The 14090-nt window shown below is 42.7% G+C and overlaps 1 protein-coding gene across 3 annotated transcripts in view; it reads right to left on the bottom strand.

Moving 5' to 3' along the window:
• The window catches only part of LOC149282375 (arf-GAP with GTPase, ANK repeat and PH domain-containing protein 1), a 154751-nt gene extending 144810 nt beyond the window's left edge, over positions 1-9941 (bottom strand). For all 3 annotated transcript variants that reach the window (XM_089498233.1, XM_089498234.1, XM_089498235.1), the window contains exon 1: positions 9779-9941. In XM_089498233.1, the coding sequence (XP_089354359.1) occupies positions 9779-9941 (163 nt within the window). The remainder of the gene's footprint in view (positions 1-9778) is intronic.
• Positions 9942-14090: the final 4149 nt, after the last annotated feature.

The raw sequence follows: 14090 nt of genomic DNA, 5'->3' as shown, positions 1-14090 counted from the left end.
ATGGAACATTGGAACTGAATGTACCTAATAGACATCATTCCATGGGATCAGTCATTAGTGCTCTTTGATTTAGTTGAAGAAGAGACCTCCGATGTCTCAAAAACGTATGCGACTCGCCATCCTTCCCTCTATTGGTCCCATAAAAAGGTATCGACTTTGATGAAAGACTCAAGGACCAACAAGGCTGTATCCATTGTCTTTAGATTTGGCTTTGGGACATAGATACCCATGGACACACGAGTGCAGACATTATAGGTGCCCAGCTTCTACCACATAATGGATTAATAGAAGGTAGGACAAGATCAAGGAATTTGCAACTAAATAAAAATAGGAACTGTTGCTTCAAAGTGTTTAGCACAACTAAAATCATTCACTAAAACTACATACAGATGGTATTTTTAAACAAAGCTTAAAAAAGTTGCTTTGGAGAAACTTCATGAAAATGTAAGCCTCCTGGAGGCTGAGAGCCGTCTCTCAGGATGACAAGATAAGTATGATTAGTTAATTTGAAGGAATTATGTGGCAAATGCTAAAAAAAAAAAAAAAAAAAAAAAAAAAAGCTAGTTAACATTAACATACCTTTCCCTACGGTATACACGTAAAGAGGGTTTTAATGCATATATTGGTTACTTTGGTCTGTAACAAGTTCTATATTGAGCAGATATAACTATAAAATGCTGGATTTGGAAAAGGTGACTAATTACCGTTAACATTTTCTGTGCAATCCAAATTTTGGAGTAAAGGAAAAATCCGGCAGGGAGGAATTTCTAGACAAATTTAAAATGCTCTAGATAAGCAAGCGGTTATCCTAAATTTCATAGCCAACGATCAAACACACCCAACACAGGAAACATTGAACAAGCTGTTTATTGGTTTTAAACTCGTACCTATATAGAATACAATACTTCTTTTAAATGACATTATGCTATCAGTGACAGGAAGCTGCAGCTTCACGCCCAATGCATCCCAGTCTTGGTAGTTGTTCCAAAAACAAGCGGTATCCGAGCATAACAGCAGATCAATAACAGCATCAGGAAGGAATGGTGCACTGGCCTGCCTGGGATATTAGCATATATATCACGTAACTTGACATATATTTACATTACAAACACGCGGGTCTCTCCTATTGTTTTACTTTCCCCCTCGTCCACTGACTAGATTGTAAGCTCGCAAGAGCAGGGCCTTCTTCTCATTTTGTACCAGTTTGTTGGCGCTATATAAATAAATGTTATGTAATAGTAAGAGAAACGATTCCGTTAAATCATTAAGCAGTGTGGTCAGTGTCCAAATTAAGGTCATTGATGGTCCACGTCCAGGTGCTCCTCATACCACCACTTCTTGAAGTCTGTTACCACACCTTACAGTGACAATCTAAAATTCGTGTCCTAGGACTACAATTCATATATGTTAAGGGTACTGGGACCCGAGGCCAAAAATTTTCATCTTGAGCCACTTTGCCATAATCTGTAAAAACAGTCCGACAATCATGCAGAATTAGGGAGATACTCTGACGTCCGAGTACAGAATACATTGGTCCCTGACCTGTATTACAGTTACAGAGTGATCTTCATAAAAGAAAGAAAGACTGAGAATGAAGAGATGATACCAGGGTTATTGAAACTATACCAAATTTACTAAAGCAAGGCTGGCTGCATGATTGGGAACTACGGGGTTAAACGACTAAGCCTCGCAAAGTGATCTCATTTGTGACACTTAACAATCCATGAAGGTATCCCACCCCAAGGCAAATCTTATCAAGGAGCACAACACATGGCTTCAGCAATTAAATTAAGTCATATGACCAACAAAGGCAGGGATTAGGTGAAAGAAAGAATATACGGCCGGCTAGATGGGACAAACGCTTCCCACACACCATCGAATTCTACGTTTCTACATACCGAGTCTGTAAGCTCTCAAGGACAGAACTGCGCTGTCCGATAGAATAAACCACTGTGTTAAAAACCAAACGTAGTAAAACTATGGTATTAAACTGATGAGCATTTAGTCCGTCAACCACAAAACAGCCACGTTTTACACTATAAACGGTTCCCTTTAGTAAGAACCTGCAGCCTCTCCACCCAAGACACTTTGGAAGCCATGAGTAGCTTACAATCTGCTAAACACAACAGCCTCTCTACCCACGAGCATGCAGGCATGTCTGTCTCTTATCGCTGCAAAAGGAGACATCACTTGTTCTGCTCATACACAAGTAAGCCGGTCTGTTCTGTACATAGACTTAGCCCCCAGAACAGGCCACCAAGGTGTAAAGATGCAGCGCTCTGATGCAGTGATTTAGAGCAGCCCAACACACAACGTATAAGCAAATCACTAGGTTCAATGCGGATGAGGCAGGTTGGTATATAGAAAACCAACGCCTGGGGGGATGGTTTCTATCCGTGTTGCTTAGGTTCATGACTAATACCTTCACATAGTAGAAAGGAACCGGCAAGGAAAATGTATTGTTCCCAAAGCTGCTGCTAAAGAAGTTAGCACAGAAAAAACCAATAGATGAGCTCCACAAACAGCAATACTAATATTACCAGAGGGGCCACTAAAATATTGATAAAGCAACGCTGTGTTCTACGCTATAGAAAGAAAACTCTTTATTACCTCTATTTCCTCCACCCATCATTTGTGATGGAAGCAGCTGCAGCCTTTATATAATTAAAGAAATTACTTAGACAAGGCTACGGGGAGCAATCATCTCACTTTTTAGCAGACCTGAAAAGGCACAACTGTACTTAGATTCATTTTATTTTTTATTACCAGCAATATTCTTAACTTCCAGTCATAGAATAAAATGCTTAAAAATGGAAAAGGAACCATATTTTAGTGTGTGCGTTAATTAGGAGAGCAACACCGACATCTGAAAGTAGACAATATTGACTATATGATCAGGTCAAAATTGTTCGCAAAGGTGGGCAAAAAAAGGTAACCCCCTTAAGTATGCACACATGGTAAGTCGTGGCACCGGTAATATGGTCCGCATTCGGAGGAATGCTTTACATGACCCCCCCTGGTGCTGGTATGGCAGAGACCACCATTGAGGAGCTCGGCATTTGCGAGACGTATGGAAATCCTATGGATAAGCACGGTTTCCATCATACAGTATCCCCTCCACCCTTGTGCTGTTGCTAGGTTCTCAGAATCGCTTCTGTCCTCGTTTCACCTTTACCGAAAGACACATTTTCACTTGCAACATGCCTCAGGCTTGCCGGTAACAGCACTCTAGTAACATGTTTCCATTTACATGTATTTTAAAAAATTATTGCAACGTTCAAGTTGCTTGTTATTAGATGTCTTGTGTCATGGCGGGATAAGACAGATGCGCAAACTACAGTGTCAATTATACTACAGTCTCACACAGTCACATATGGACATGAGTTATCATTACCTCTGTGTATTGCATCCCTGAAGCTACATCGCCTAACCTGCTGCAGTTGTGCAATAACGTATTATGGTGTAGTGAAGAGCATTACTGATTTAGTGGTAAGGCCATCAGCTTGCCGGCTGTGCATTGTCTCCTGCATGGCACGCCGACTGTCTCTGCGGGATCATCTGGGTGCTCCTCGCTGTATCTCTAAGGCCACTTCTCGTGGCTCCCTCTCTGGCTTATCAGGATCAACACTAGCTCTGCGGGATCAGCTTATCCCCGAATGCATGCAGGTGTGTTCTGCAGTAACTAGAAATCCTGCAGAATAATCGCCCGCTGCACCCTCGATGACCAGAGAGTAGCCATGCTGCAGCCTTGTCATCTAGCCAATGTTGGACGTTAGAAGCACCCAGCTCCTTCCATACAGTCTCCTGCCGTTACAATGCGATTAAAGCAACGGTGACCTTCTACGTGTGTTCAGGTCATAAAATAAATTGTTTCAATAGATTTTCGTGCATGTGAAAGGCTCAAAGCAGCACAAGTCTCTGATTGTGATTGCAAGCTTCCATAACAAGGTTGTATAATTCTGCGACATTATTTTGTGTGTGTACATATATTATATATACAAATACACACGTTAATATAGTAGAAGTCACCGTTATATATAACTTGTGCTTTGAATTTCGGTTTTGCTTCACCAGCAATTGACACAATGTCAGTATTCATCGAGATAAAAGAAAATCATTTTGAATTGGGCAAGATTCAATTGTAATAAGTAATTACGTTGTGTGTGTCTGGAGAGGAATTGGTTAATATTCTGGCCACGTTCCTTGCCTTATTCTCAACAGCCAATGATCTTCACAGAGTTGCCGCGTGAATCCTCGTGCCAGGTTTCTACGCGCCCCTGTTATCAGCAGGCATGGCAGTCTATACACACCGCCAGCAGCTTATGGTAAAGGAGCATAAAAGAACATGAAGAAATTCTAATTAACTGCAGAAATAGATTATGCTTTATGGATCAGGACACCTGTGTTAGAGGGTGTGGCCAGAGGCGGGGAGGGGCAGGCCAGAACTAGAAGTGGGCGGGGTCTTGCACAGTGGTCATGTGAGAGCTGCAACATTTTACAGCTGCCTGGGCCAGTGAGGGAAGATTAAAGGATCTCCCCAACTGGACCATGTTCCCCACTGACTACAAAAGCAGGACAGTGGGGCAGTTACCTGGGACAGCGGGAGGTTTACAATACAGATGTAGAGACACAACCTCCATAATCCTCTGCTGTTCTCATGTTGGCTGACCGTAATAGGAGCTGGGATCACTTTAGGTCTGGAGGACCCAAGCTTACCCACTAACTGGTCTGCTTGCACAACACCTTTGTTTCCTGAAGGCCCTTCCGAGTTCAACAAGGTCTCAAAACCATTTATATTACTTTGGGTTCCATAAGGTGATTGAGACTGTATTAGAGCATATGTCACCCTAAGGACAATATAGACATGTGCCATCATAACCAGCAATGTACTCCGTCGCTTTGCCATGCCGACTAAGAAAATCAATCCTCTAATTACCTGTCGCCACCGGTTGTTTAAGCAGCATGTGGTCTTACAGCCACCTTTTCTTATTTGCCAATGAATCCCGCTTTCTATGCTTCTTCTGCTATAATCCTATTAATCACAGCTACAGAAATAAAAGCAATATCAATCGTACTTCACAATATCATACAGCATTGCAGCTGAGATGATTCCTCTAATCTTTCTACTCGTTCATTAACATGTTTACAAGTGTGTTTTCATGGTGAGTCAGTTTTTTATTATTTTTTATCGAAAGAACAGCCATCTGTGCATACCTCGCAGTCATGCAAGGTAACGCACTGTTATGGTGCACCAAAATCCACGTCATCACACGCCGCACAACTACAATCCTGGTGCTGAACCACCGGCCTGATGGCGGAGAGCCTTTATTATCGCCATTTATTGATTTATATAGGATTTTAATATTAAGCAGCGCTGTACAACGGGTCGAGAGAACAAACAAGTATTGCATCACATAACTGGGATCCACAGAAGCAAAAGGTTTACAATCTGGAGATTTGCACTGACCTTGGGCAAGTTATGTGACCTCCTGGTGCCTTGGGCCAGAAAGTCATAGCTCACTGATGAACAGAAGGCATAGCTCAAACAGGGCTTACTGTATAGAGAAACCTGCAGCCCCCCAGCATAGACTCCAAATCTGACAACTTAAGGCAGCCAACGGCTGTCTTATATTCTACAGAAATGATCTATGTCCAGCTTTGAGTGATCGTAGTTGTAGTCCAACAGCAGCTGGAGACCTGTAGGTTCGCCATTTCAGATATAATACTCTGCCTTGATTGGCTACGCAAAGGCCTTTGGGAATGGATCAAGTGCAGTGTAATGGCCGAAAAATGCATTCCATGCAGTCCCTGTAATATCCCCGCAAGCAGCAGACAAGAAGCACAGATAAATAGGCTTGTTTTAAATAACACCTAGGTATTCTCAGCAAGGTCATCGCCCTCAGGGTGTTATATATGAGCCGTGAGACAACAAGCAGAGGTAAGCACATGACAAATCTAGCAGCACCTAAATTAACAGGGAGCTGTGTAGATGCCAGGAGTCAGATGAAACCGGGATCAGGGACCCTTCAAATATTCCCGATTTCAGCTTCGCATTCACATAGAACCGGATGGCAGATGACCAATTGGCCTCGTTTTTCCTTCCGTATATATCCACCATAGAGAGCGCCTCCAAGCCAATGTAACAGCGTGCGACAGACATGATCACCTATAATAAACCAGTCTTTCCATCACAAGAATCGGGCCGCTGTATTGCAATCAGTCTGTTTTGTTTAGAGGGAGATCAGCACAGAAGTGACTGTATGCAGAATACCGCACTCCCTGAAACACAACAGCTGATCAAATAACTGAAAGGCCACGAATACCCACTACAAATAAATCTGGACTACTTAAGCTTTAATATGTAATCAAACGAGAACCAGTCATAAACACGCAACCTTCGAATGTACATAGTGACATTACTATCGGAAAAGAACCAAAACATTGCTAAAATTCTCATACTCAAGTAATAACTATCTGGAATAGAAACAATTAACACAACATGCAAAATAAACATTCAGCACTTTTTACAAATCGCTCACTTTACGTATAATACTCAAAATAGCATAATATCGGGAAATCACCAAACTTTACTGAGCTGCATGAAACAGTTTCCTTATTCTATGCAGCTTCTTCATATGCTTGAATAGAGCCATACATCCAGCACATACGCAGAAAGAAGCCCATAACATTTGTCATTAAAATAAACATGAATTAATATAAATGGCAACACGCATTTTTAACCATCTGCTCTTCACGTTCATCCCTAGACTGTGAGCAGGGCCTTCCTGATGTAACGTGTCGATCTGTAGCGTTAGGCTTGTATTACTGTTGTATCTGTTGCTGCGGACCGCTCACGCTGAATAAATAAATGATAATAACTACGAGACTATTGCCAATCCACCGACCTGAATACACAACTCTGCATTTCAAGCAAAGTCAATTAACAGATGGCAAACACGCCGAGTCTCTCACTTACAGAACATGCGCGGATTTGTGCAGAATCACTAATATACAGTGTGTCTCTAATAAACGTGTCTGAGAACAGAGTCTTTTATCAAACCGGACGCCTTTCATTGTAAAGTTCATAAGCTTTCGGGACCAAGGAGGTCTCTTCTCCAGATGGAATCAGACCTTATGTTACGTTACATCTTCTTCTCTGTATGCCCAATAATCATCAACTTCAGCACAGTCTCCTATACGAGGTGAGAAACGACACACACATATAATATGTGTCATTATTATTATATTATTATTACATATTTCACCCCTTAATGACAAAGCCCGTACACGTACGGGCTCAAAATGCATTGTTTTTCAATGGGTTAAGGGACCGCCCATTGTCCTTAAGGGGTTAATATGTGGGTTTGCAGACTAACCAGCTCTGCATTGGCCTGAAGTGGCGTGAACAAGAAAAAGGAACATATGCATGTAGTTTTTGTTCATTCAGTAACAGCAGCCACAGGTGGAAGGTCAGACCACTGTTGTGCTATATAATGGAACTGTTGGTGTCTCATTAGGAGACTCACACTGGCCACCAATCCATCACGCATTACTGTAGGGGCAGTGAAATACAGGCCACCAGCTGTCATTGCACTACAGCCCAAAAACACTTGTGATAGCCACAAGCACAACAAGTGGCTGATGGAAACAGACAGAGGATAGCATACAGTAAAGACTTTACATTTGCCTACATCTTCTCTATTGTATTAATTCCATTGGTGCAGCTTTGAGATACTAGCCTGCAGCTAAAGGATGACAGTCTAAGTGTCATTGTCACAGTGGAGATCCTACCACTCAAGGGCGATGGTGCCTACAACAAGATGCTCACATTTCCTAAACAACGGTTAAACCAAGCGGCTCTTCTGTTATGACGAGCTCTGTTTTTTAATGCCGCAGCTCCTGACTCATGTCTTCCGTTGGGAAGAAATTCCTTTAAAATAAAATTATTGAAAGACATCGTTGTCCTGGGTAAAGATAAAATCATGGATCAGAACAATCTCAGGCAATCAATAAAAAGCAGGAATAGGCCAAGAAAACACAAAACAACACAGGTACATCTCCGACGTTCTACTGTCTCGGTTTCCCTATAAACCTAAAGATGTCACCTTTAGGAAAAAATGTCTCCTTGGAGGAACACTAAAGACAGAAAATCAACACGAGCCATTTAACAGTGCATGTTAAGTAAAATATAGAGTACAGTGGAAGTGGTCCTGACCTCAACGTACCCCTCACAAGAATGTGAGAGAGAGACGGCATTCACTCCAAGGAAAGTGAACACAGCAAAAATCCTGCTGGGATACCTTGGCACGTAACGGACAAATGTGTTAAATGCATTCATCAAAACGCGGAGCCCGCAGACACGCAAGTTCCTCTGCTCTGTGTTTAAACAGCATTCAGACCAGAAGAGACGGATGTAGGAGATAGCTGCTGGTCCAGGGATTGCAGCATAGCCTCCAAACATGAAGCATCCAACCACTAATCCTATTTTATATTGCATGTTCTTCTTGTGGACCTGAGATAATAGCTTACTGTAACAACTATGACAAATATAAGCCTGGTGTAAATGTAAAAGGTAACGCTATATGGTTCTCCAGGCTCCTTAGGTTTGTTTGTTGTCTCTGTACCAGACTGACATCTTCTCTTGGGATAAAAATTCTGTGAAACGAGGACTTCAATACCTGTAATTTCCGATATCAAGTTTTATTCTGCCGGAAAGTTATTTTATTCAAGGAACCTGTTGGGAAGAAAAGGGTTTATAATAGGGGCACTTAGCTGGAAAAAGGTTTCTGGCAGTGCTTGACTGGAAAACAGTTCACAGTCGCTGATCGAGGTCCTATGGGGCACACAGTCTCTAATAAAATGGCCAGACTGATATGTTAAAGGTCACATCATATTTCAACGTTTCTCCAAACGCTGTCACACAAATACAAGATTGATGCCGTGACAATCCAAAACGTACATACGGTAAACCAGAAAAAATATATTTCTAATCAATGCGCCGGCACGTACTGCAATAATGAAAATTTACAGCAAATATTTACAGAGATCTGCATCCCTCCTCTCACTAGGCTGCAGGGAGCTCATTGTTCTGACAGATGTGGAGTAACTACTTATTCCACAAATTACAGGCTTATACAGAGGACTCTAGCCCTGTGAATGCCAGAACAGTGAGCAAGGGGGACCACCATTGATGAACATTGCGAACCCTGATGGAGCGTAAAGGTTGCGTCCTCTGAGACACAAATAGAATCTATCTCGCCTTCACACCACAAACTGCGACAAGTACAAATACTGCAAAAAGAATAATTCAGGGTAAATAGGGGCAAACAAAACAGATGTAAGCAGCAAAGGATTCAATCTAATTATGCTGGGTAATTTAACTAAATGGTCAATATGAAATTATTGATTGCGTTAGAATGATCTGCTGGTTTGAGAACAACTAAGCGTAAATCCAAAAGAAATCTACTGTATGTGAAGACATATGTAACAAACCGCCCTGTAACAGGGAAAGTAATGCTCAGACAACAATTTTCACATCTTGCACCAATGTATTAAATCGGTTAAGCAACAGATCCAGATTGTTGTCCTCCATATTGATGAATAAAAACACTTATGCTACACCAATCGGTGCCTCCTACAACTCAACCCCATCAGCTGTTTCCACAGTAAACCTCTAGACATGTTTTGCCAAAAACATAAATAACATCAGGAATCAACACAGGCAGCCAACATCCAGAGCCCAACAAGAACCACAATGACCTCCAGGTTCACCTCTTACCTTCTATGGCTATAACATGCTCTCGGATCTGGTTCTGCAGCACCGGTTCATCCACCCGCTCCAGAAGCTCATAGATGGAGTAGATATTGGGATGTACAGACTCAAAGCGTTGAATCTCTGCACGGATGGCTGCTGAGTTGGCTAGTTGCTGCTGGTAGTTCATCCTTCCGGACCGTTGGGGGCCTCACATCTCAGGCCTTGGGGGCTATTGTGATACTGGGTGGGGGAATAGGTATAGGGGGTAGAGACGTCCTAGGTGAAATGTTTCTGTACTATTAATTCAGGGCAGCATCTAACTACTGAAGGACTAATTAGCTGTGCACTCAAAGCAGAAATGATGAGGTGGTCTACAGCAGAGGAGAAAGGAACATGCAGCCAGAGATAAAAGGACCAATCATCCTATAGAGTCCAACTTAATTTTCTAAATTAGGGACAAACTTAGATGCTCATTACAAGTCTTATATATGAAGCTTTATCTAACATTACATTCTAGATTTATGGACAAATGGGGGACTGATGTGGGAAGAAGCCAGATAAAGAGATTAGCTGCAGACCAGATTATTAAAGGCTAATGACCATGCCTGATGGACAGATGGGTTTTAGGGGGTGAATGTGTCAAGCAGGGCCTTATTATTAGTATGTTTACAATCTGAGCTATGGAGCAGCACTTTATGGTAGTGAGGGCAGGAGAATGCAGATCTTAAAGGAAAGGGGGGGGTCTCAGCAGGACTTGGAAGGATGATGTAGAGAGTTATAGTCGGCACAATGTGTAGAGAGAGGGACCTGATGAGAGGGTACAGGCTGGAAAATGCTAGGGGCAACTGGAGAGCAGGGTGCATGTGGGGTGATCGGATTAATGGAGCATACGGTGAAGCGGTGAAGTGATGGAGTGGAAGGCGAGCGTAGGGTATCGATGTGCGGGGAGGTGCATTGGGGGCTGCTGGTGGGTAGGCAGGGTGCACAGAAGGGTGATCTGATGAGAGACACAGCTGTGTGAGGCTGCCGGCTGGAGGACACAGTCCTGGGCTCTACAGCTGTGACAATACCCGCCGTCTGTCCGGATACCTCAGAGTCCTCTCCGGGTGTCTCCGCTCCCCGATCCCAGGCTGTCTCTTTTCTATTCCCCGTAAGACGGTCTCCTGATCCTGCTGTGTTTTCCTCTCTTCCTCCGTGAGTCCCTTCTCTCCTCCTCCTCTCAGCCTCTCCTTCCTGTCTCCTCCCCCTCCCTCTGCATCACCCGGCTGTGTCTGAGGGTCTCCTGGAATACAGGCAGCCCGTGTCTGTGTCATACAGCAGGGTCTCTCGCCCTGGCACTTCCTGTCACCGGGTCCCTTGCCGTCTTTTATTTTCATCGGCTGCGCCTGACGATCTCATGCTCCCCGGTTGAAGCTCGATGGGTCTGCAGCGTGTATGGGTTCATTCTGTATCTCACCGCTGTCTCAATTCTTTATTAAAATTAACGCTAACTCTCAAACTCCTCTGTGGTCACTATACCCCGCCAATAGCGCTCCTCAGACATGTCACTCTGTTGGTGGGTTGGCTCTAATGAACCAGCCGGTCTTTGGGTCGACACATACCCGGTTACGGGTCTCTTTTACCAAGCTTGCGGGCGGTGATTCTTCTGTACGAAACCTACCCATCTACCGCCACCACATCACCGTACGGGACAACTCTATCCATAGCCAAACTAAGACACCTGCAGGCCTCAAACAGAATGCTGAAGCTGGGCTATCGATGCCCCTTAAAATAGGGTGACAATAAGTATGCATGCGCCCATACTGCTTCTTGCAGGCCAAGAGGCCCAACTTTGCCAGAGGGCCTGAGCAATAGCAGGCAGGCGGTTTGCCTTCTAATGATGCGGCACCATAAACTCCTGAGACCTTGGCAGCCCGAGCATTTAGACAGTTGTTGTGCACGGCTGCAGACATGCCATACATTGCCAATAGCTCCATGTCCTTTCAAAATGGCGCCATAACATTCTGGATGAGGTGACAAATGCTTCCTATCAGGTAGGTGCATCCCCTGATGCGTTAAACGACGGCATCCTGGTTTAACACGTTTTTTAAGAGTCCTTGGTTAAGAGAGCCATCTGATCTCTGTAATCACGGATATAACCAGAACAACCATCTTGGTTTACTTGTAATGTGACTACTTTATTTGTATTGTGACACCAGCTCCCAGCACTAAAAAAAAAAAAGGATGTTAAAGCTAAAAAAAAAAAAAAAATGAGACCATAGAAACCACAAAGTTTATTCATCCGCCCAGCCCGTCACTGGGTCCCATCCCATGATAAAGACATAAGATTAGCAGCAGAGCACCCGATCCATTCACACAATGCAGCCGCTCAGTAATTTCCACTCCCTGCAGGTTTCCATTCATTCTCCACCGCTCACCACACACATTACCTGTCCTACAGCAACGTATTATGCAGCCCCGCCCCTCGAGCAAAGACATTGGCTAATTGACGATCCCCTCTACCGATACGTAAATTTAACGCCGTTCTGCTTTTCCTGCTGGATACTGCTAGAGGATCATGGGAGTTGTAGTCCAGTCCCAATCCCAAACAGCTGCTGTATAACTGGTAGCGTAAAATACTAGATTTCCTTATAGTGATGGTATGTCATTGGCTATTCTGCTCACACGTTTGCTATCATGAATTAAATGAGTCAGTTCCTCGGTGACTTTCACTAAATGTGACAGAATGAGTGTTATATAGCTACCAAAACAATGGTACATATGATGAAGACACTCTGTAAATACACTCTGTTTTAATTAGGACACCATGCCAAAATGCCCTTGGACATGTGTCCCTATTACCCCATCCGTATCTGCTATTACCGGTTGACAGTATAAATATAGCTTGTTAGCTCTGGGTGCCCATCCCCATCAGTATGGTGCGCAGAATTTCACATTCATATTAACTTCACAAGAGCAGGGCCCTCTTTTCCTGTTGGCACTATATAAATTATTATTTATTGTTTCATATAGCGCCATCCAATTCCGTAGCGCTGTACAATGGGTAGACAGGACATAACAAGTAGTATGTAACATAACAAATTGACTTACAGATACAACAGGTGAGGAGGGCCCTGCTCAAACCAGCTGCTTACAATAAATAATTGTAATGTAATATACATACAGTATTATATCATTTAAAGCACTGTATCCGATTTGTGCTTTGCATGTGTTTTGTGCCCTCTGGTGGTGGATATTGGCACATACAGTCACTTAATCACTTGCATTAGAATAATAATAGTGTACAATGTTCACTTGTATAAATAGTCGGGTATGCCATTTTCATACAATATAACACAAAGTGATGTTCTTTTTATACCTATGTAAATAGTTATATATGACGTGTTTGTTTTGAGAGTCAGCACTGTTATATGATGCCACTTTATAAATATAAATACCCTACACAGTAAACTTGCAAGCAGGGCAAATTTACCTAAAGCACGCCTAATGCATCCATATTTTTAGTCTGCCAATTCTAGTTTTGTCATACCCTTTGATTTTATAGTTATATAAACAGCAGAAACTGTGGTTATCAATTAAACTATGTAAAAATGAAATAGATTATTCTTTTTCTTCACATGGTCATGTAAAACATCTCATAAAGCTCTATCGCCTAATCACAGCTTTAACCACAACCTAAAACAAGAGTGTCCTTTTTGACATGTCAGGAGGTGTGGCAGTATATTATATTAAAACAAATGCGTACTGTTTCACATTAAACAAAGAGCTGGTTGCATCTGCCAAAAAAAAATAAAAATCCCAAACTAACCCTCATATGAAAGATTAATTGAAAGAATTGTGAATTATAACCACTGTTATATATGCAGAGAAATGAAAATCAGTGTCAGGAGTGCCTCTAGGTTTTCAGGTGCCTTAAGTGAAGAGATTTGTCTGGCCCCATCTATACCACATATAATGAATAATTTAGCACAGCAGGCACAATTTATGATGCAAACATGTTAAAGAAAAAAATATTAGGATAATATAGAGCCATAACTAATCTTGGCACCTTGAGAAAGCAACATGAAAAGCATAGCTGACATCAGAACAGGTTGCGTTAGGTCAGAGGTTGATCCCTGGTCGTATGTCACTTGTCGCAAGAGGCCCAGAGAATGTGTGTTTGTGTGTTAGCATGAATGTATGTGTGTAAGTGTTTGTGTGGTAGCGTAAATGAGTAAGCCTGTGTGCTAGCATGGATGTGTAAGTGTGTGTCTGCCAGCATAGATGGAGATGGCTCAAGAGGGAATGGCAAAGGAAGAGATTTTTTTATGTAACAGCTAGGCGGTATAAGGAGACG

This window comes from Sceloporus occidentalis, unplaced genomic scaffold (genome assembly GCF_023333645.1).
Source record: "Sceloporus occidentalis isolate IW3139 unplaced genomic scaffold, rSceOcc1.0.p SCAF_117, whole genome shotgun sequence".
Lineage (NCBI taxonomy): Eukaryota > Metazoa > Chordata > Lepidosauria > Squamata > Phrynosomatidae > Sceloporus > Sceloporus occidentalis.
Note: the sequence above shows the minus strand (reverse complement) of the source record. Positions and strands in the feature narration are given on the sequence as shown.